This window comes from Oncorhynchus nerka, linkage group LG2 (assembly GCF_034236695.1).
Source record: "Oncorhynchus nerka isolate Pitt River linkage group LG2, Oner_Uvic_2.0, whole genome shotgun sequence".
Lineage (NCBI taxonomy): Eukaryota > Metazoa > Chordata > Actinopteri > Salmoniformes > Salmonidae > Oncorhynchus > Oncorhynchus nerka.
The window spans coordinates 75,011,138-75,032,274 of record NC_088397.1 but is presented as its reverse complement, the minus strand read 5'-3'; the positions used below and the strand labels follow the sequence as shown (position 1 = coordinate 75,032,274).

The 21,137-nt window shown below is 42.2% G+C and overlaps 1 protein-coding gene across 2 annotated transcripts in view; it reads left to right on the top strand.

The window, feature by feature from the left end:
- Window positions 1-18,502, top strand: part of LOC115142478 (metabotropic glutamate receptor 2-like) — a 60,866-nt gene extending 42,364 nt beyond the window's left edge. Inside the window, exons 3-12 of one of the 2 annotated variants that reach the window (XM_065002642.1) lie at window positions 2,133-2,402; window positions 2,567-2,746; window positions 2,970-3,360; window positions 5,138-5,256; window positions 5,452-5,616; window positions 10,747-10,860; window positions 10,974-11,405; window positions 11,668-11,907; window positions 17,084-17,279; window positions 17,745-18,502. In XM_065002642.1, the coding sequence (XP_064858714.1) occupies window positions 2,133-2,402; window positions 2,567-2,746; window positions 2,970-3,360; window positions 5,138-5,256; window positions 5,452-5,616; window positions 10,747-10,860; window positions 10,974-11,405; window positions 11,668-11,907; window positions 17,084-17,279; window positions 17,745-17,830 (2,193 nt within the window). In that variant the 3' untranslated portion in view covers window positions 17,831-18,502. Of the gene's footprint in view, window positions 1-2,132; window positions 2,403-2,566; window positions 2,747-2,969; window positions 3,361-5,137; window positions 5,257-5,451; window positions 5,617-10,746; window positions 10,861-10,973; window positions 11,406-11,667; window positions 11,908-17,083; window positions 17,298-17,744 lie in introns of both variants that reach the window. The other variant, XM_029681990.1, reaches the window with a different exon arrangement.
- Window positions 18,503-21,137: the final 2,635 nt, after the last annotated feature.

Genomic DNA, 21,137 nt, shown 5'->3' with positions numbered 1-21,137 from the left:
CGAGATTTCTACTTTCCATTTGTAATGGGAACATACAGCTGCAGCACGGCATGAGGCGTCTCACAACACATGCTACGCAGAGTATTATACAGTATACTGTAGGCTATTCCGCACAGAACACAGAACTTTGTGGGTGTATTAATGATGTGCAAGAACTATCAAATACTGGATTAATCTCCTCAAATGAAGATGGTTATCTGTCTCATAATATTTTTATGTACTGGCCGAAAAACTAAAGGGATGATGGCCACTAATTAGTCAACTAAAAAGTTAGAAGTCACTATTCTATTGTCATGTGTTGGGAAGGGAAGGCAGGTGAAATAATGAAGATCTGAAGTGTGAAAGAGTGAGGAGTTAAATGAGGTCCATGGGAATGGTAGGGCTGTGGAAGCCCCTAGGCATCCTGATGTGCTAGAGGGAGAAGGTGGTAGTTACAGTGGTCTTACAAGAACAAACATGGGCATACACACACGAATGCTCGAGCACGCACACACACATTTGCATTACTCTCTTTGTGGGGACCAAACAATTGATTTCCATTCAAAGTCCTATTTTCCCTAACCCCTTTCCTTAACCTTAATCTTAACACCAAACCCCTAACCCTAAACCTAACCCTAACACTAACCCCTAAGCCTTAAATAGCATTTTTCCTTGTGGGGACCGGTGAAATGTCCCCACAATTTTCCTTGTTTTACTTGGGAGGACTTCTGGACCACAAAAGGATAGTAAAACTAAAAAGACACACACTCGCACACTAATCGATGTTGACTATTTATTCAACATGTTCTGCTTTCCACAGAGGTACAATATAATGTTGTTCTATTCAATTATGTGATTAGGCCTATGTCTCTCTCAGCAACATCCGCTTTCAATAGCTTCCACGTGGTAGATCAATAGATGATGTCTGAGTTATTTGGGGCATAATAAGCTCATGGTGTCTAAATATCAATGGTAGATTCCACAACATACGCACACACCTCAGTCTGCCTATCTGATGGCTTTAGTGTGTCTGGCCCTAGACTAGACAGCTTTAAGCTGCTTGGGTAAAGTTCTTGTCTCAAAGTTCTGGTTGTTATCACATAATTAAACAGATATGGTTGTCATCCATTTCTTCCATCTGTATTGGGATGGGTGGCTCTTGCTCCAGGTAATGTGGATAACTGACATTGTAGACAGGGTTGGTGATAGCGTTAGATTGTGTGACATGTGAAAGGGGCATTGGCTGGTGACCTCTCTCTATCTACAATGTCAAACCCTCAGGTAGACAAAAATTGAGGTTTTAGAGTTAATTTCCTGCAATTCTACGCATTTTGCCATGGGCCCTAGCGGCTGCGGGGCCCTAAGTGGTCACTTATGTTGCTTATACCTGGAACCAGCCCTGTAGACAGCAGAAGCTTTTCAAAAGAGAATCTTCCGAGGTACAGAGATACAGTAGAGATAGGCATTTTTGGACTGAAGATGCAGAGATAAAGAGATAGACATTTTTGGACAGCAGAAGATTTTCTTAAGAGGGTCCTCTAAGGTGTAGAGATATTAAAGATTTATGCTAGTCGGCTAACCCAAATGGCACCCTATGCCCTATATAGTGCACTACTTTTGGCCAGAGCCAATATATAGGGAATAAGGTGCCACTTAGGAAGCAGTCATAGACACCTTTGGACTGGGGCTGAGGATCTGATATCACTCCCTGATAAATTAGCTCTGAGAGAATGGTGTGCTGTAGTTGTTTTGTTAGTTTACTTGTAAAATATGTGTGCCGGTTGAGATCACCTAACCGAAGGCGTGCACGTCTATTATATATATATCCTACAACCATACAGAGGCTGTAGCCATTGTCACTGTGTGAGTCATTTAAATGAGAACTATGATGATTATAGTCAGTGTGAATTTGACATGAGGAAGAAGCTCTCTTACGGTGTTTAACACAAGTGTAGGTGTTGAATGTCTGGGACTAGCTAACATAGTTTATACCTTTTTCTCTCTCTCCCTCGCTCCCTATCCCTCCCTACCTCTCTCCCTCTCTCACTTCCTCTCTCCCTCCTTCCCTCTCTCACTTCCTCTCTCCCTCCTTCCCTCTCTCACTTCCTCTCTCCCTCCTCCCCCACTTCCTCCCTACCTCCTTCCCTCACCAGGTTGCCAACCTCCTCCGCCTCTTCCAGATCCCTCAGATCAGCTATGCCTCCACCAGCGCCAAGCTCAGTGACAAGTCTCGCTATGACTACTTCGCCCGCACCGTGCCGCCTGATTTCTACCAGGCCAAGGCCATCGCCGAGATCCTGCGCTACTTCAACTGGACCTACGTGTCCACTGTGGCATCTGAGGGCGACTACGGCGAGACGGGAATCGATGCCTTCCAGCAGGAGGCCCGCGCCCGCCAAATCTGCATCGCCACCTCGGCTAAGGTCAGACGATTGTTATTTGTTTGTTCGTTGCTGTTGTTGTTGTTGTTGCCCCTGTCACAGCTAAATAATTAATACAGAGAAAATGATTCAATAGTGTTGAAGACTACTGTGTCTTACATGCAATAATTATAAGTTAGTACATAATTAATTTGTTGGTCAAACAGGTGAGCCGCTCGATGAACCGGTTCAGCTATGACCAGGTGATCCGCTCGCTGCAGCAGAAGTCCAACGCCAAGGTGGTCATCCTGTTCACACGCAGTGAGGATGCCAGGGAGCTGCTGGTGGCTGCCGCTCGCATGAACAGCACCTTCACTTGGGTGGCCAGCGATGGCTGGGGGGCGCAGGTAGGGTCTGGTAGTCCATTCAAAAATAGTTGATTCCCGATTCCCGATTCCCAAACAATTATAGAACCAATTCCTGTATAATAATCGATTCCTGTCATTTTACTGCTGTTTCCGATAAAATGTCATGTTTTGTGACTGTGATGTTGGTAACTGCAGATGTAAGTTTAAGTAAGAAATGTTATGTTTTCATTCCTATTAATTATAAAATGTGAATGATTTTCAGGAGAGCGTGGTGAGGGGAAGCGAGACAGCAGCAGAGGGGGCCTTCACCATCGAGCTGGCCTCCTACCCCATCCGGGAGTTTGCAGACTACTTCACCAAGCTGAACCCTTACACTAACACACGGAACCCCTGGTTCAGAGAATTCTGGGAGCACCGCTTCGGCTGTAGTCTCACAGAGCCTGGTTGTAGCGAACACAGTCTGCGGGATGGCAAGTTTGAGCAGGAGTCCAAGATCATGTTTGTAGTCAACGCGGTGTATGCTATGGCTCATGCCCTGCATAATATGAGGCAGGCGGTGTGCCTACCCAATGCCACCAAGATATGTGATGCCATGAAACCAGGCACCGGGAAGAGGTTCTATAGAGACTTCATCCTCAAGGCCAAGTTTGATGGTGAGTGAAGCGGTCAACAATATAAATAGCGTAAATAGAAGGGGCCATCACCATTCTTCTAAATATTCCATAATGGGTGGACCGGTGGCCATATTGAGTGCACCCCATTCTGTGGGTAATGTAATTCCATTTTTATGGCCTTAACAGCCATATAAGGTCAGGTGACTTGATTACTGTCTATATAACAATGTTAGCCTATACTTCATTCACCACACAAGTTTAGATATACTATAGAAATGAAACTATCTTTGCCACTCATAATGTTTATGAAATGTTTTATTCTTACTTTTCTTATTTTCAATGTAATAAGGAAGCGCTCTGCAAGCAACTCAGAATCACAGAGTAATCCTATTATTACCCTGAGTCTCTCCTAGACTGATGTCTAAATATAATTGAGTATTACATGTTTTTATTTAATCATGAATATTGGCAAATTGGGGCAATTTGAAACAAATGCTAATCTGGATTGAGCATGAGATTGTTTTTTCAGTTGATGCTGTGTCCCTGTGGAGTTGAGAAAGGTTTGGTGAAGATTCAATTTGCAGTGATAAAACATGAATTAACATCTATGGGATCATCAGTAACAAATAGAGACTGAGTAAGATGCTTAGCAAGCCACCTGCAGTATTTTGAGAACATGCCTCACGAATGGATGTTTGCATTAAAGGAATTCATTAAAAAGAAAACTGATTCGATGAAGGAAACTTTTACATAACATCTTCGATGAAGGAAACTTTTACATAATATCTTCGATGAAGGAAACTTTTACATAAGTATGTAAGAAAAATGTTTTACTATATATTAAAACTCAATATCTAACTAAAGAGGAGTTTTCGTTCCTCTTAAATGTCATAATTTATATATTTCTGTTTCCCCTCATCTGAAACCCTGAAGAAGGCATCACACCCTATAACAATAATAATAGTAATAACAATATAGAAGCATTTCTGAAATCTATTTCCATTGTCCATGTCAGGTTGTGCACTACTGGTATAGAAGTCAGGTGCAGGAGAGCAGAGAGTTGTGATCTACTGGTATAGAAGTCAGGTGCAGGAGAGCAGAGAGTTGTGATCTACTGGTATAGAAGTCAGGTGCAGAGAGTTGTGATCTACTGGTATAGAAGTCAGGTGCAGGAGAGCAGAGAGTTGTGATCTACTGGTATAGAAGTCAGGTGCAGAGAGTTGTGATCTACTGGTATAGAAGTCAGGTGCAGGAGAGCAGAGCGTTGTGATCTACTGGTATAGAAGTCAGGTGCAGAGAGCAGAGAGTTGTGATCTACTGGTATAGAAGTCAGGTGCAGGAGAGCAGAGAGTTGTGATCTACTGGTATAAAAGTCAGGTGCAGGAGAGCAGAGTGTTGTGATCTACTGGTATAGAAGTCAGGTGCAGGAGAGCAGAGAGTTGTGATCTACTGGTATAGAAGTCAGGAGCAGGAGAGCAGAGAGTTGTGATCAGGCTCACACTTTATTTGGCAGAAGCAACAACAGACGGACGCAACTGGTTCAAAAACCTCCAGCCAATGGCAAACGTGAAAAGCGTGACAACAGTCAAAATAATGCAAATGTTTAACAATTAAACATACTTCGGGTTAAACACGGTACCCGGGGAAAAACCAGCCTGGCGAGTCACACAAAACACTTAACAAAACAATGGCTTAAATACCGGTTATGTCGACCGCCGAACGCTGCCCGAACAAAGAGAGGAGCCGACTTAGGCGGAAGTTGTGACAGTCCAAGACAAGATTGGCTGAATATTATCCGCACTTCTGTTTCCCTCAGCTCCCTTCAGACCTGCGGACACGGAGAACATGGTGCGTTTCGACGCCTACGGAGACAGTCTGGGCCGCTACAACATCTTCCACTACCACAAAGAGGAGGATAAATACGTGTACAGGAAGGTATGTAGCTCTCCATCCAGGGGTGCGGTACTGCGGCTGACCATGTGCCTCTGTGTGTGTGTGTGTGTGTGTGTGTGTGTGTGTGTGTGTGTGTGTGTGTGTGTGTGTGTGTGTGTGTCTGCATTTGGGAAAAAGGCAGAAGACACATTTCTGTTTTAACCAAGTATCTCTCCTCTCCACTCCTGTTCTCTAAAGGTGGGCTACTGGGCCCAGGGCCTCATCCTAAACACCAGCCAGGTGCCATGGAGGGGCCCGGGCGAGGGGCCCCCCACCTCCCAGTGCAGCGACCCCTGTAGGAAGAACGAGGTGAAGAGCATGCAGCCTGGAGACGTGTGCTGCTGGATCTGCATCCCCTGCCAGGTAATACATCCACAAGCAAGGAGAGAAGAGTGTAAGAGATTACACTATTCTGTCATTGTGTAGTTTAACTTTTGTTAGTCAGTAGCTCACTTTGAGGGTGTGTTCCAGCCGGCACCATTAATTTCTGCCAGTTGAATATACACTACCTTCTTTTTTTTCAAGTTTGAGTTTATGGTTAGGATAGGGCTGTTTGAGTTTATGGTTAGGATAGGGCTGTTTGAGTTTATGGTTAGGATAGGGCTGTTTGAGTTTATGGTTAGGATAGGGCTGTTGCAGTGACCATGTTACCGCCACACTGGCAGTGATGAGTCATGACTGCAGTCAAATTAAGTGTGACCATTGAGGCACGGTAATATCCTTTTATGCACTCTGGGCATGCTTTGGTAATACCCAACTTGCTAACTACCATCAGGCCCTAATGGCCTGGTACTCAGGGCTCTATTGTCCCTCCATCAGGTCCTAATGGCCCGGTACTCAGGGCTCTATTGTCCCTCTAACCACTCTGACATCAATGCAAATGCCTTTGAAAATCACATCAAACACATCAGAACAGTAGGCCTACAGTACTTTTAAAATTCACCTTACTGTGATGATTAATTTGAAGAAAGGAGTTGAACAGCAGGTTGAAACAGTGTAAAACATGGTTGTTGTGGATGTTGTTTCAAAGCCTAACACAACTAAATGGACATCGCTTTCTAAGGTGATGATTCATTCAAAACACATATTAGAGCTTATTGATATGCATAGGCTTATGAGCCTAAGCCATCAAAAAAAAATAATAATAATAATTATGATTGTGCCCTTATACCATAAATAGCCAACTGCATATTACACATAGCAGAAAAACCATAAACAAAACTGATTTAAGATGTCTTTGGTACATAATTGGTCTAGCCTTTGAGTGTGGACTATATTATTATCCATACTGGATGGACTTGTTACCTTATGCTACGCTCCAACATTTCTATCCATGAGTCTGGGGGAGAACAAATTGAGTGACACAATACCTTCAGTTATATAGGATATCTCACCACCGTGTTTCCATCTCCTCTCTCTCCTTTCTTCCTTTATTGAGCATGCAGACAGACTGTCAACAGTTTAGTGAAATATGTTTAGTTGCGAAAACATGTTACTATTGATGTTCCTGAGCAGAATTAAGCACGTGGTAGCTTCAGGAACAAGGTTTGAGAGCCCATGGCATACAGAGTTTGGGTGAAATATCACCTGTCGGTCATCAAGGGCTCCTCAGTGGTTGATGCATGGAGGGAAATAAGTATTCTTATATTTTTCAGTTGTTCATATCAGTTGTTCACAGCTCCGTTTTGAAACCGAAGCAGCCTACAAAACAGATTGTCAGGAAAGTGCACGGCCTCCATTCGCTATTTGAGTTCGAATGGAGGCCCCTGCCACTGTTCCTGCCCATTTCATAATGGGCCATTCTCAATCTAAACTAATTTGACATATTAGTGAAGACAAGATTAAATTCAGAATAGTCTGATGGGTGAAAATATGATCACTTGATGCGAGAACAGCTGTGCAGCCTGTGGCAAGGAACAGAGCGCAAGCTTTTTTTTGTCACTTTCTAAGATCATCAAAAACCTATAGTCGCACCATGCAGCCCATATATGACATTCTAAATCATCAAAAACCTATAGTCGCACCATGCAGCCCATATATGACATTCTAAATCATCAAAAACCTATAGTCGCACCATGCAGCCCATATGACATTCTAAATCATCAAAAACCTATAGTCGCACCATGCAGCCCATATATGACATTCTAAATCATCAAAAACCTATAGTCGCACCATGCAGCCCATATATGACATTCTAAATCATCAAAAACCTATAGTCGCACCATGCAGCCCATATATGACATTCTAAATCATCAAAAACCTATAGTCGCACCATGCAGCCCATATGACATTCTAAATCATCAAAAACCTATAGTCGCACCATGCAGCCCATATATGACATTCTAAATCATCAAAAACCTATAGTCGCACCATGCAGCCCATATATGACATTCTAAATCATCAAAAACCTATAGTCGCACCATGCAGCCCATATATGACATTCTAAATCATCAAAAACCTATAGTCGCACCATGCAGCCCATATATGACATTCTAAATCATCATCAAAAACTAAATCATCAAAAACCCTAGTCGCACCATGCAGCCCATATATGACATTCTAAATCATCAAAAACCTATAGTCGCACCATGCAGCCCATATATGACATTCTAAATCATCAAAAACCTATAGTCGCACCATGCAGCCCATATATGACATTCTAAATCATCAAAAACCTATAGTCGCACCATGCAGCCCATATATGACATTCTAAATCATCAAAAACCTATAGTCGCACCATGCAGCCCATATATGACATTCTAAATCATCAAAAACCTATAGTCGCACCATGCAGCCCATATATGACATTCTAAATCATCAAAAACCTATATGACATTCTAAATCATCAAAAACCGCACCATGCAGCCCATATATGACATTCTAAATCATCAAAAACCTATAGTCGCACCATGCAGCCCATATATGACATTCTAAATCATCAAAAACCTATAGTCGCACCATGCAGCCCATATATGACATTCTAAAATCATCAAAAACCTATAGTCGCACCATGCAGCCCATATATGACATTCTAAATCATCAAAAACCTATAGTCGCACCATGCAGCCCATATATGACATTCTAAATCATCAAAAACCTATAGTCGCACCATGCAGCCCATATATGACATTCTAAATCATCAAAAACCTATAGTCGCACCATGCAGCCCATATATGACATTCTAAAATCATCAAAAACCTATAGTCGCACCATGCAGCCCATATATGACATTCTAAATCATCAAAAACCTATAGTCGCACCATGCAGCCCATATATGACATTCTAAATCATCAAAAACCTATAGTCGCACCATGCAGCCCATATATGACATTCTAAAATCATCAAAAACCTATAGTCGCACCATGCAGCCCATATATGACATTCTAAATCATCAAAAACCTATAGTCGCACCATGCAGCCCATATATGACATTCTAAATCATCAAAAACCTATAGTCGCACCATGCAGCCCATATGACATTCTAAATCATCAAAAACCTATAGTCGCACCATGCAGCCCATATATGACATTCTAAATCATCAAAAACCTATAGTCGCACCATGCAGCCCATATATGACATTCTAAATCATCAAAAACCTATAGTCGCACCATGCAGCCCATATATGACATTCTAAATCATCAAAAACCTATAGTCGCACCATGCAGCCCATATATGACATTCTAAGGATTGCATCATTCACAACTAAAGTTGACAAATGACTCTAAATGTAGCATATAGGACCTGTTTCAAATTATCACTTTTATGCTCAATTTAGCCACTTCATATGCTCACTCGCTCCTTTCTATTTAATTCAGCTAAGTTCAATGATATTCTTTTTACTATAAAATCAGATAAAACTAAGTAATGGCACCGGACTTCTAAGCATATCTTGTCTGCTAAATGAACACGCAAACAGAGTATGGCATGAAACATAGCCAGTCAACATACAGTAGGCTAACTCATATTCTGTCTGTTCTTCTGAAATACATGTTCTTCATATCATATTGACTAATAAATCATAGATTTATTGTGATGGTGTATATTAAATTGATTTATTAGACTTTTTTAAATGTAGATGCTCCAAAGGCGCTCATCAAATATTGTCGATAGTTACAGTGAGGGAAAAAAGTATTTGATCCCCTGCTGATTTTGTACGTTTGCCCACTGACAAAGAAATGATCAGTCTATAATTTTAATCGTAGGTTTAGTTGACAAGGGACAAGATTGTAGAACTACACAAGGCTGGAATGGGCTACAAGGCCATCGCCAAGCAGCTTGGTGAGAAGGTGACAACAGTTGGTGCGATTATTCGCAAATGGAAGAAACACAAAATAACTGTCAATCTCCCTTGGCCTGGGGCTCCATGCAACATCTCACCTCGTGGATTTGCAATGATCGTGAGAACGGTGAGGAATCAGCCCAGAACTACACGGGAGGATCTTGTCAATGATCTAAAGGCAGCTGGGACCATAGTCACCAAGAAAACAATTGGTAACACACTACGTCGTGAAGGACTGAAATCGTGCAGCGCCGGCAAGGTCTCCCTCTGCTCAAGAAAGCACATATACATGCCCGTCTGAAGTTTGCCAATGAACATCTGAATGATTCAGAGGACAACTGGGTGAAAGTGTTGTGGTCAGATGAGACCAAAATGGAGCTCTTTAGCATCAACTCGACTTGCCGTGTTTGGAGGAGGAGGAATGCTGCCTATGACCCCAAGAACACCATCCCCACTTTCAAACATGGAGGTGGAAACATTATGCTTTGGGGGTGTTTTTCTGCTAAGGGGACAGGACAACTTCACTGCATCAAAGGGACGATGGACGGGGCCATGTACCGTCAAATCTTGGGTGAGAACCTCCTTCCCTCAGCCCAGGGCATTGAAAATGGGTCGTGGATGGGTATTCCAGCATGACAATAATCCAAAAAACACGGCCAAGGCAACAAAGGAGTGGCTCAATAAGAAGCACATTAAGGTCCTGGAGTGGCCTAGCCAGTCTCCAGACCTTAGTCCCATAGAAAATCTGTGGAGGGAGCTGAATTTTCGAGTTGCCAAACGTCAGCCTCAAAACCTTAATGACTTGAAGAAGATCTGCAAAGAGGAGTGGTACAAAATCCCTCCTGAGATGTGTGCAAACCTGGTGGCCAACTACAAGAAACGTCTGACCTCTGTGATTGCCAACAAGGGTTTTGCCACCAAGTACTAAGTCATGTTTTGTAGAGGGTTCAAATACTTATTTCCCTCATTAAAATGCAAATCAATTTATAACATTTTTGACATGCATTTCTCTGGATTTTTTTGTTGTTATTCTGTCTCTCACTGTTCAAATAAACCTACCATTAAAATTATAGACTGATAATTTCTTTGTCAGTGGGCAAACGTACAAAATCAGCAGGGGATCAAATACTTTTTTCCCTCACTGTAGTTTAACAACAACTGAACATCTACAAACCATCTATTTGGGACTATACACTTCCTTTCCCCCTGCCAGCCCTACCAGTACCTGCTGGATGAGTTCACCTGTGCAGACTGTAGCTTTGGACAGTGGCCCCAGGCCAACCTGACAGGCTGTTTCGACCTGCCAGAGGAGTACATCCGCTGGGAGGTACTGTCCCTCCTTTTGCTGCTATTTTCTTCCCTTTTTAAAAACAATATGTAAAGTGTTTTGCAACTTATACATGTGAAATAACACTTTAAATAAACCTTGATTTGATTTAGGATGCCTGGGCTATTGGGCCGGTCACCATCTCCTGCCTGGGCATGTTGTGTACCCTCTCCGTGGTGGGCCTATTCTTCAAACACAACGACACCCCAGTGGTCAAAGCCAGCGGGCGGGAGCTGTCCTACATCCTCCTGCTGGGGGTCCTGATGTGCTACAGCATGACCTTCATCTACATCGCCAAGCCCTCCACGGCTGTGTGTACCCTACGTCGACTCGGCCTGGGTACCTCCTTTGCCGTGTGCTACTCGGCGCTCCTCACCAAGACCAACCGCATTGCGCGGATTTTCAGCGGGGTGAAGGACGGGGCCACGCGGCCAAGGTTCATCAGCCCAGCCTCCCAGGTGGCTATCTGTGGTGGGCTGATCTCCTGTCAGCTCCTGGTGGCCTTGGTCTGGCTCCTGGTGGAGATGCCTGGCGTCAGGAAGGAGGTGGGTGTAACAGAGTTGGATTCCTAACCCCCAGCCTGAAATGTTTCCACTCATGCTGTCAAATCATTTGCTTTTCTATAGAGTAATAAGGCGTTGTCAAGCAGGCGGTCATGTGTGTTTGCAAGGCGGGGACGGAAGTTATACTGTTAAGCACAATGACAGTGACGCCTGTCACAAGAACATATAGATATAATACTTATCTATATTAATATACTGTTCACTACTCAATATATCTAATACTATTCTATTTAATTATATGGAGGTGAGCCCCGAGAGGAGGGATATAGTCACCCTGAAGTGCAACAGCAAGGACTCCAGCATGCTGGCTGCTCTGGCCTACAACTGCATCCTCATCGTCCTCTGCACGGTCTATGCCTTCAAGACCAGGAAGTGCCCCGAGAACTTCAACGAGGCCAAGTTCATTGGGTTCACCATGTACACCACCTGTATCATCTGGCTGGCCTTCCAGCCCATCTTCTACGTAACGGCCAGCGACTACAGGGTGAGTGGGAATAATAGACTCAAATTAGGTTTGTAAAAATGCTGGTAACTTTTCCAAAAGGTCCAGGTTTTCCAGAAATCCTGGTTGGAGGTTTTCGGATTTCCTGCTTATTCCCTCCAGAATCTTCTAACCAGGATTTTGGACAACTTGGGAATTTTAGGAAAGTTACCGTAATTTATGCAACCCCAACTCCAATATATTGTAATGAAATGAGGGACTAGAATGAGTAAATTGTGCTTATCAACACAAGGGTCAGTACGATATGAATGACAGTGGGTGTCTTTTCTCCCAGATCATTCTTTTTTAAATCTATAAGTCCTTGAATGTGTCATAGCTTACCAAAGGATCTAGGTGACATATATACATTCCTTTTGATCATCACCTTCCTCTGAGTTTCATCAAAGGACTGTATTTCTTTTCATGTGTCGTAGAGATGCTTTAAAGACAAGAACAAAGACACTGGAGATAGAGATACCCAGTCTTGATTATGTGGGCGTTAAACCCCAGTCTGTATAGTCGCATCGACTGTTACTGAGAAGACAAAGACATTCTCCAAATTATTTTCTGTATCTAATCTAAAACTGCAGTATTGCCATTGTAATACCTTTTATTACGATTTGAAAAGTAATTATGTTTTTCTCTCTTCTAATGTCGACAGTGAAATGTGCAGGAGATTCAGCCAGGGCATTTTGATAGGAAGACTCTTGTTCCCAATGTCCCTTTTCTAATAAGGCATTTAGAAAGGAAGACTTGTTCCCAGTGTCCCTCTTCTGCAGTGACTCCCCTAGCATTTTTCCTAATTTGTTGCCTTACAACATGGAATTAGAATGGATTTTTGGGGGGTTTTGTATCATTTGATTTACACAACACGCCTACCACTTTGAAGATGCAAAATATTTTTTTATTGTGAGACAAACAAGAAATAAGACAAAAAGCAGAAAACCTGAACATACATAACTATTCACCACCTCTCCAAAAGTCAATACTTTGTAGAGCCACCTTTTGCAGCAATTACAGCTGCAAGTCTCTTGGGGTATGTCTCTATAAACTTGGCACATCAAGCCACTGGGATTTTTGCCCATTCTTCAAGGCAAAACTGCTCCAGCTCCTTCAAGTTGGATGGGTTCCGCTGGTGTACAGCAATCTTTAAGTCATACCACAGATTCTCAATTGGATTGAGGTCTGGGCTTTGACTAGGCCATTCCAAGACATTTAAATGTTTACCCTTAAACCACTTGAATGTTGCTTTAGCAGTATGCTTAGGGTCATTGTTCTGCTGGAAGGTGAACATCCGTCCCAGTCACACATTTCTGGAAGATTGAAACAGGTTTCCCTCAAGAAGTTCCCTGTATTTAGCGCCATCCATCATTCCTTCAATTATGACCAGTTTCCCAGGCCATGCATATGAAAAACATCCCCACAGCATGATGCTGCCACCACCATGCTTGGTGTTCTCAGGGTGATGAGAGATGTTGGGTTTGCGCCAGACATAGAGTTTTCCTTGATGGCCAAAAAGCTCAATTTTAGTCTTATCTGACCAGAGTACCTTCTTCCATATGTTTGTGGAGTCCCCCACAAGCTTTGGGGAGTCTCCCACATGTTTGCTTAATGTTTCTTTAAGCAATAGCTTTGTTTCTGGCCACTCTTCCGTAAAGCCCAGCACTATGGAGTGTATGGCTTAAAGTGGTCCTATGGACAGATGCTCCAATCTCCGTTGTGGAGCTTTGCAGCTCCTTCATGGTTATCTTTGGTCTCTTTGTTGTCTCTCTGATTAATGCCTTCCTTGCCTGGTCCATGGGTTTTGGTGGGTGGCCCTCTCTTGGCAGGTTTGTTGTGGTGCCATATTCTTTCCATTTTTAAATGATGGATTTAATCGTGCTCCGTGGGATTTTCAAAGTTTCTGATATTTTTTTTATAACTCAACTCTGATCTGTACTTCTCCACAACTTTGTCCCTGACCTGTTTGGAGAGCTCCTTGGTCTTCATGGTGCCGCTTGCTTGGTGGTGACCCTTGCTTAGTGGTGTTGCAGACTCTGGGGCCTTTCAGAACAGTTGTATATATACTGAGATCATGTGACAGATCATGTGACACTTAGATTACACACAGGTGGACTTTATTTAACCAATTATGTGACTTCTGAAGGTAATTGGTTGCACCAGATCTTATTTTGGGGCTTCATAGCAAAAGGGGTGAATACATATGCCACCACTTTTTATTTATGTATTTATTTATTACATTTTATGAAACAAGTTGTTTTTTTCATTTCACTTTCCCAATTTGGACTATTTTGTGTATGTTCATTACATGATATCCAAATAAAAATCAATTTAAATGACAGGTTGTAATGCATCAAAATAGGAAATACGCCGAGGGGGATGAATACCTTTGCAAGGCACTGTAATTGGGCATTTAGTTGGAACACAAAGTTTCTTAAACCAGAGGCGCAAGATCACGAGACTTCTGGGAAAGCTTGCGAAAAAGACCAAACAGACCAGTTTGAGAAGTCAGAGAGAAGTGAAAATGATTCCTTAGTTGTTAATGTTCTGGAAATCTAAAGGCACAACCTAGATTCGAGCCAATGTCTTAAGTAGTTGAACATATTACTCCAACCATGTGAAAGGGACAAACTGACACATTTTCATTTTTGTCCAAAACATCTTTATAAATCGAATGACCTTTGATTTGAAGGCCTGCACATGCACAGTTCGGCGTGAGATGTCTGTTAGACCGATGACTTGTTTCTACGCATGAGCTTAGCTTGCCAACGTCGCCATCTCATCATCGCCAACAAGTGTGATCTGAGGTTTCTATTGGAGAAGCAGTTTTATCTTCAAACTGCACTGTCTTTGATTGGAAGACTCTTGTTCTTAGCATCCCTCTACTAAAATGGCATTTAGATAGGAAGACTAATCTAATACTGCTGCTAAAGTATGTGCACACCTGCTTGTCGAACATCTCATTCCAAAATCATGGGCATTGATGTGTAGTTGGTCCCCCATTTGCTGCTATAACAGCCTCCACTCTTCTGGGAAGGCTTTCCACTAGATGTTGGAACATTGCTTCGGGGACTTGCTTCCATTCAGCCACAACAGAATTAGTGATGTCGGGCACTGATGTTGGATGATTAGGCCTGGCTCGTAGTCAGCATTCCAATTCATCCCAAAGGTGTTCGATGGGGTTTAGGTCAGGGCTCTGTGCAGGCCAGTCAAGTGCTCCCACACCGATCACAACAAACTATTTCTGTATGGACCTCGCTTTGTGCATGGGGGCATTGTCATGCTGAAACAGGAAAGGGCCTTCCCCAAACTGTTGCCACAAAGATGGAAGCACAGATTGTCTAGAATGTCATTGTATGCTGTACCATTAAGATTTCCCTTCACTGGAACTAAGTGGCCTAGACCAAACCATGCAAAACAGCACCAAACCATTATTCCTCCTCCCCCAAACTTTACAGTTGGCACTAGGCATTCGGGCAAGATAGCATTCTTCTGGCATCCGCCAAACTCAGATTAGTTTGTCGGACTGCCAGATGGGGAAGTGTGATTCACTCTATCACAAAGAGTCCAATGGTGGTGAGCTTTACACTACTCCAGCTGATTCTTGGCATTGTGTATGGTGATCTTAGGCTTGTGTGCAGCTGCTCGGCCAATGAAACCCATTTCACGAAGCTCCCAACGAACAGTTCTTGTGCTGACGTTGCTTCCAAAGGCAGTTTGGAACTCGGCAATGACTGTTGCCACCGAGAACAGACCATTTTTACGTGCTACGCGCTTCAGTACTCGGCAGTCCTGTTCTGTGAGCTTGTGTGGCCTACCACTTCACAGCTGAGCCGTTGTTGCTCCTAGACATTTCCACTTCACAATAACAGCACTTAAAGTTGACGGGGGCAGCTCTAGCAGGGCAGAAATTTAACGAACTGACTTGTTGGAAAGCTGGCGTCCTATGACGGTGCCACTTTGAAAGTCACTGAGATCTTCCGTGCGGGCCATTCTACTGCCATTGTTTGGTTAAGGAGATTGCATGGCTGTGTGCTCGATTTTATACACCAGTCAGAAACGCATGTGGATGAAATAGCCGAATCCACTCATTTGAAGGGGTGTCCACATACGTTTGGGCATGAAGAATAGCTTCAAGGCCCACATAGGGCTTTAAAGACCTTGTGTCAGGCCTATGAAGCCTTTGTTGCCATGTAAGCAAGATAAAGAGAGACAATGTGTATAAAACAGTTTAGTCCAGGGTGTATTATAACTGTGACCCGAGGCTGAATCTAGTCTAGTGTAATGCCTGTCTGGATTCTGTTGGTGTGCCACTGGGAGAGAGTAAGGGGTAGAATCACATTGGCCATGCATTATGAGCTTCCCCAGGACATCTCCTTATCATCTCAACGGTGCTTTATCCATCTACTAGCAAAAAACCTTTGAGAAAAATAAATGTCAACACTAGCAATACCTGAGTTGAAAGAGAAACATTTTAGAAAGGGTTGTGAAAGGAGTGACAGACTGAACGAATGAACAGTATAATAATGTGTACATATTGAATATAGATGACTAGTGTTCATGTTGGAGCTGTGGTAGACACATTTTTGGCTCTGCAACAGAAACCTTGATGCTTTGATCTCTGTTTGTGTGCTATTAAAAATACCAGCAGTTGGGCTGGGCTTCCTGCATTTTAAATATGGTTTAGATAAAACATTGCAGAGATATTCTCACATGAAAAACAAGCTGCCTTGTTCATTCAATTGTGATGAACCTGGAGTCTCCCAGATGGACATTCATTATTTCAGCCAGTGCTTCCAGCAATATTTACATTACATTTTAGTCATTTAGCAGACGCTCTTATCCAGAGTAACTTGAAATTAGTGAATTCAGTATTCATCTTAAGATAACTAGGTGAGACAACAACACATCACAATCGTATCAAGTACATTTTCTCTCAACAAAATATTTCTAAGCAAAGTTAGTAGGAAATAACATGCATTTTCTAGTTTTCCTCGCTCTCTCCTGCTTTCTCCTTCCCGTTCTCTCGCTTCTCTCAAACTCATGGGCTATTGATTTAATCTAGTACTAGTCCTGTCAGTCCGAGTGGCTCTGTGGTGCTGGCTGGGCTGCCTCAAAATGTCCAGTGAGTCCCGTTCACTCTAACCCAACCTCCTCTCTCTCCCTCTACCCCATACAGGTTCAGACAACCACCATGTGCATCTCTGTCAGTCTGAGTGGATCGGTGGTGCTGGGCTGTCTCTTTGCTCCTAAGGTCCACATCATCCTATTCCAGCCCCAGAAGAACGTGACAACGCTGAGAGTGGCTGCCAACCGTTTTGGGGCCACGGTCAAATCAGCATCGGCGTCTGACCCCAGCTCTAGCTGCTGGAAAGGTAACGTCTCTATCACTGGTAAATGGGTTTTTAGCTTTTTGGAAACAACCATCAACATTTATTTTTGTCATCACATATAAATCGTACAATCAGCTAAATATTTCAGTCATTTTTGGTGAGCCATCAACTGAAACATACTGCACATCTACTGCTATTTATGATTTCATTATATTCAGACTATATTGATATTTGTACTGCACTGTTGAGGGAACTTGCAAGTAAGCATTTTGCTTCATCGTTGATACCTGTTGTAAACCCTGTGTGACGAGTCTGTTGTGTTTGCCATACTATAGGCCTATGGAAAAGTAGAACACCACAAAATTCTCTCAAAAACAGATCCCTTGGTTCGATATTTTTTTGCTTTAATCAATGTGAAAAACGAAGTCATACCTACACTTTATAACTAGTCTGTTAATTTGGTATTTTATTGAAAATATGTAACCCTCTATTCTCGTTCCTTTCCAGCATCAGCCTCTACCAGTGTGCCAACAGCGGTAACAACAGTCTGTAATGGTCGTGAGGTAGTGGACTCCACTACGTCCTCTTTGTGAAGAAGGTTGAGCTGCTTGTATCATTCCTCTGTCCTGAGAACAACACAAATCACAATTCCATCCCCTCTCGTACAACAAGGCTGCTGTCATATCTAAGTCCCATTTACAGTAGAGACCAGTAGTCTGTCTATTTGGACAGAGGGAGGCCAGGATGCACTTAACTGTGAAAGCTAAATAATGTGACTATACTTAGGAGTGTGCCGTAATGTAGGACTGTAAAGCATTTTTGTATAGATTTAACAGTATGTGATTGATTTGACTTGGTTTCAAGATAGACTCGTGGTTGAATGCACTGCTGTATGCCTTTCTGTCAGTACAGAGAATCAGTCTTATGAATGAGGTGGTTCATGTGAAGCGATCATGGTGTCATAACAAAAGGTTGATCTTATCTTGTCCTTACAGTGCTGTGAATGCGATATCAAAATATTATTTTTCTTTTTGACTAGAATATTATTAATACATAACACTTATTGAATTAATTTGACCCCTTGTTTTTAAACTACATTTGAATGATATGAGATGAACCATAGTGAAAGTGATGATTAAAAACTAGCCTACTATCAGTATAAAGGACAATGTTTTAATGTAGACTTCGGTGAACCAGTTTGTGCTTTCTTGTAATTTATGTAAATAAATGGTGTTATTTTTTAATTATTAAAACATAAAATGCTATTGTGTATTTTGTTCAGAGAAGTCTCTAGGCAGTTTTGGTGGTAGCTCGACAGGATGGATTAAAGCAATCATTGCCGATGGGTATTTGTACATAAATCAAGCGTTCCGGGAAGAAGCAGTCTACACTAGTGTTTCTCAACCTCATTTTTTTGCCAGGGACTGGCAAGCTCGGGTCCTTCCTCATTTGGGGACTGCTTAAATTACAACTAGCAATGGACTAAATCAGTGTTATTAGCTAACCGTCTCAGACACCAGTGAACATCATCCCTGCCCAGGGACCTAGAGAAACATTGCACCCAATCTGTTTGAAATGACTATTGGATGTAACATCTACATGCCTACATATTCTCTCTCACAGTGGTTTCTGAGACAGCACCAATGAACTGTAGAAGAGCAGCTAGCTTGTCTTAATCACCTCACATTTCTTCTCCTTTCCTTAACCCATGTGGTGATCATGTTCTTGTTATTCACCCAATGATCGCGGGTCTGATGGATATATGTAAAAAATACTTAGTTGACATATCAATTATATCAATTATGTGCACTGTGTCTTTTTGTCCTTCTTGGGTCCACACACATGGCAGCGCTTCTTGTTGCTACCGGTTGCAATCTAGAATTATGAAAACACTTAGTTCAGGAATTTTACTAACATCTCACTCACTCATATATATATATATATATATATAGTTACAGCAGGCTAAGGTAGGAGAGTCAGACACACACACATGCAACAACAACACTCATACTTACTTCAGATATTGGAGTTGTTGGTTCTGTGGGTCGGGTGGATGGGGCACCAGCATCCTCCTGAACCTTCCTCACGATGGCTGCTGGGGTTCTTGGGATATGTTGCCTCCTCTGGATTTGAGGTCTTACCAATGCCTTGCCCAGCTCCTCGAGAAAGAGCCATCTACTCTGGACCTTCCCTCTATTCAAATCTGTGTTCAACGCCACCCAGCTGACAAACGCATTGTACGCCGAAATGTCCAAAATGTTGAAGAATATCACAAGTGGGCAGCTTAGGGTTCTTCTTTTGCAGCTGTAGCCAGTCACCAGCTTGTCTAAACTGTCCATCCCTCCTGTTGTGGTATTGTAATCCATTATTTCTTTTTTTTATGTTCCTGCCCACAGAATCTCCCATTCTTATGCAGTGTACTCATGAGTGCCACATTTTTTACTTTCTTTGGCATGTAGGACACTAGGGATGTGTCAGCTGTGAACACAAACGTAGAGGGATTGATAAGCCTGTTTTGTGTATTCAACAGCTAAGGTGGGAGCTCTGGCTTGTTTTTTCGTACTGTTCCTACCATGTCAGCTTCCTGTTGAGGAGTTCCTGTCCCAGGTTGGGCGAAGAGACATTGTTGCACGGAAAAGTTCTATTCCAGTTTCAGCGTTCCATTCTCACTGATTATTAACGCCTATTAGCATTGCCTATTAAAAATCTGTTTTAAAGCCCTATGGTCGGAGTGGTGACTACTGGCTACATGGCATCAGGCCAATCTATCAAAGTAAACTTAGGTGTCATTTTAGGAGTTTCAGAAGTTTACTGATGCAAAAGATGTTAGAAGCATGTCATTTTCAAATAGCCAAATCTCAGGGGATTCCTCGATCAACATCCCAAAAGCTGTGTAGCTGACAGCTAGACATGCGCCAAGGGCCGATCCCGATTTAGGAATTTATGCCTTTCCTACACACATTCAGTCACCTAACGCGCTCTTCTTTCAACTGCTGGAAATCCTCCCACTTGGGAAGTTTTCATTCATTTTTGGTACATTTATCTTAAGACATCCCTTTAAATACAGTGCACTTTTTAGTTTTAGTTTGACAGACTAGAATATCGAGAGAACGGTTCAGAATATTAGCATCAATGGAAGAAAGCCTTTTAAATATATATGTTTATTGGTCTCCATTTCAGCACCAACTGGTAGATTTAAAAAATAAATATTTAGATTTAGGAAAGTATTTATGAATCATAAAAAAACAGGTTTGGAGAGCCTTTACACATGAAAGAAAAAGGTGGTTTGATTCATTCTGAAAATTGCCACATTCAGAATATTCGTGACATACAGTACCAATCAAACATTTGGAAACACCTACTCATTCAAGGGTTTTTTCCTTATTTTCTACATTGTAGAATAATAGTGAAGACATCAAAACTATGAAAAAACACATATGGAATCATGTAGTAACCAAAAAAAGGGTTAAACGAATGTGCAAGCTGTCATCAAGGCAAAGGGTGGCTACTTAGAATCATCTAAAATATATGAAATATATATTGATTTGTTTAATACTTTTTTGGTTACCACATGATTACATATGAGTTATTTCATCATTTTGATGTCTTCACTATTATTCTACAATGTAGAAAAAATAAAGAAAAACTTGACTGGTACGGTAGAATTATATTAGGGAGAACAGTGTACAATAGTAGGCTATACCTTAGTCTATTGCCTGCACTAACCATGGAACTGTATGATGACAACCAAGTACTGAGCTATGTGTCAGTTTCAAACTGTTATGGTTTGGTCTGCTCTCCACAACGATTTAATTAGCCTACATTTCTTTATATTACCAACTGTTACTAACAATCCTCAGCAACAATCACACAGATGTGACTGTGTTTACAGAAATAGCA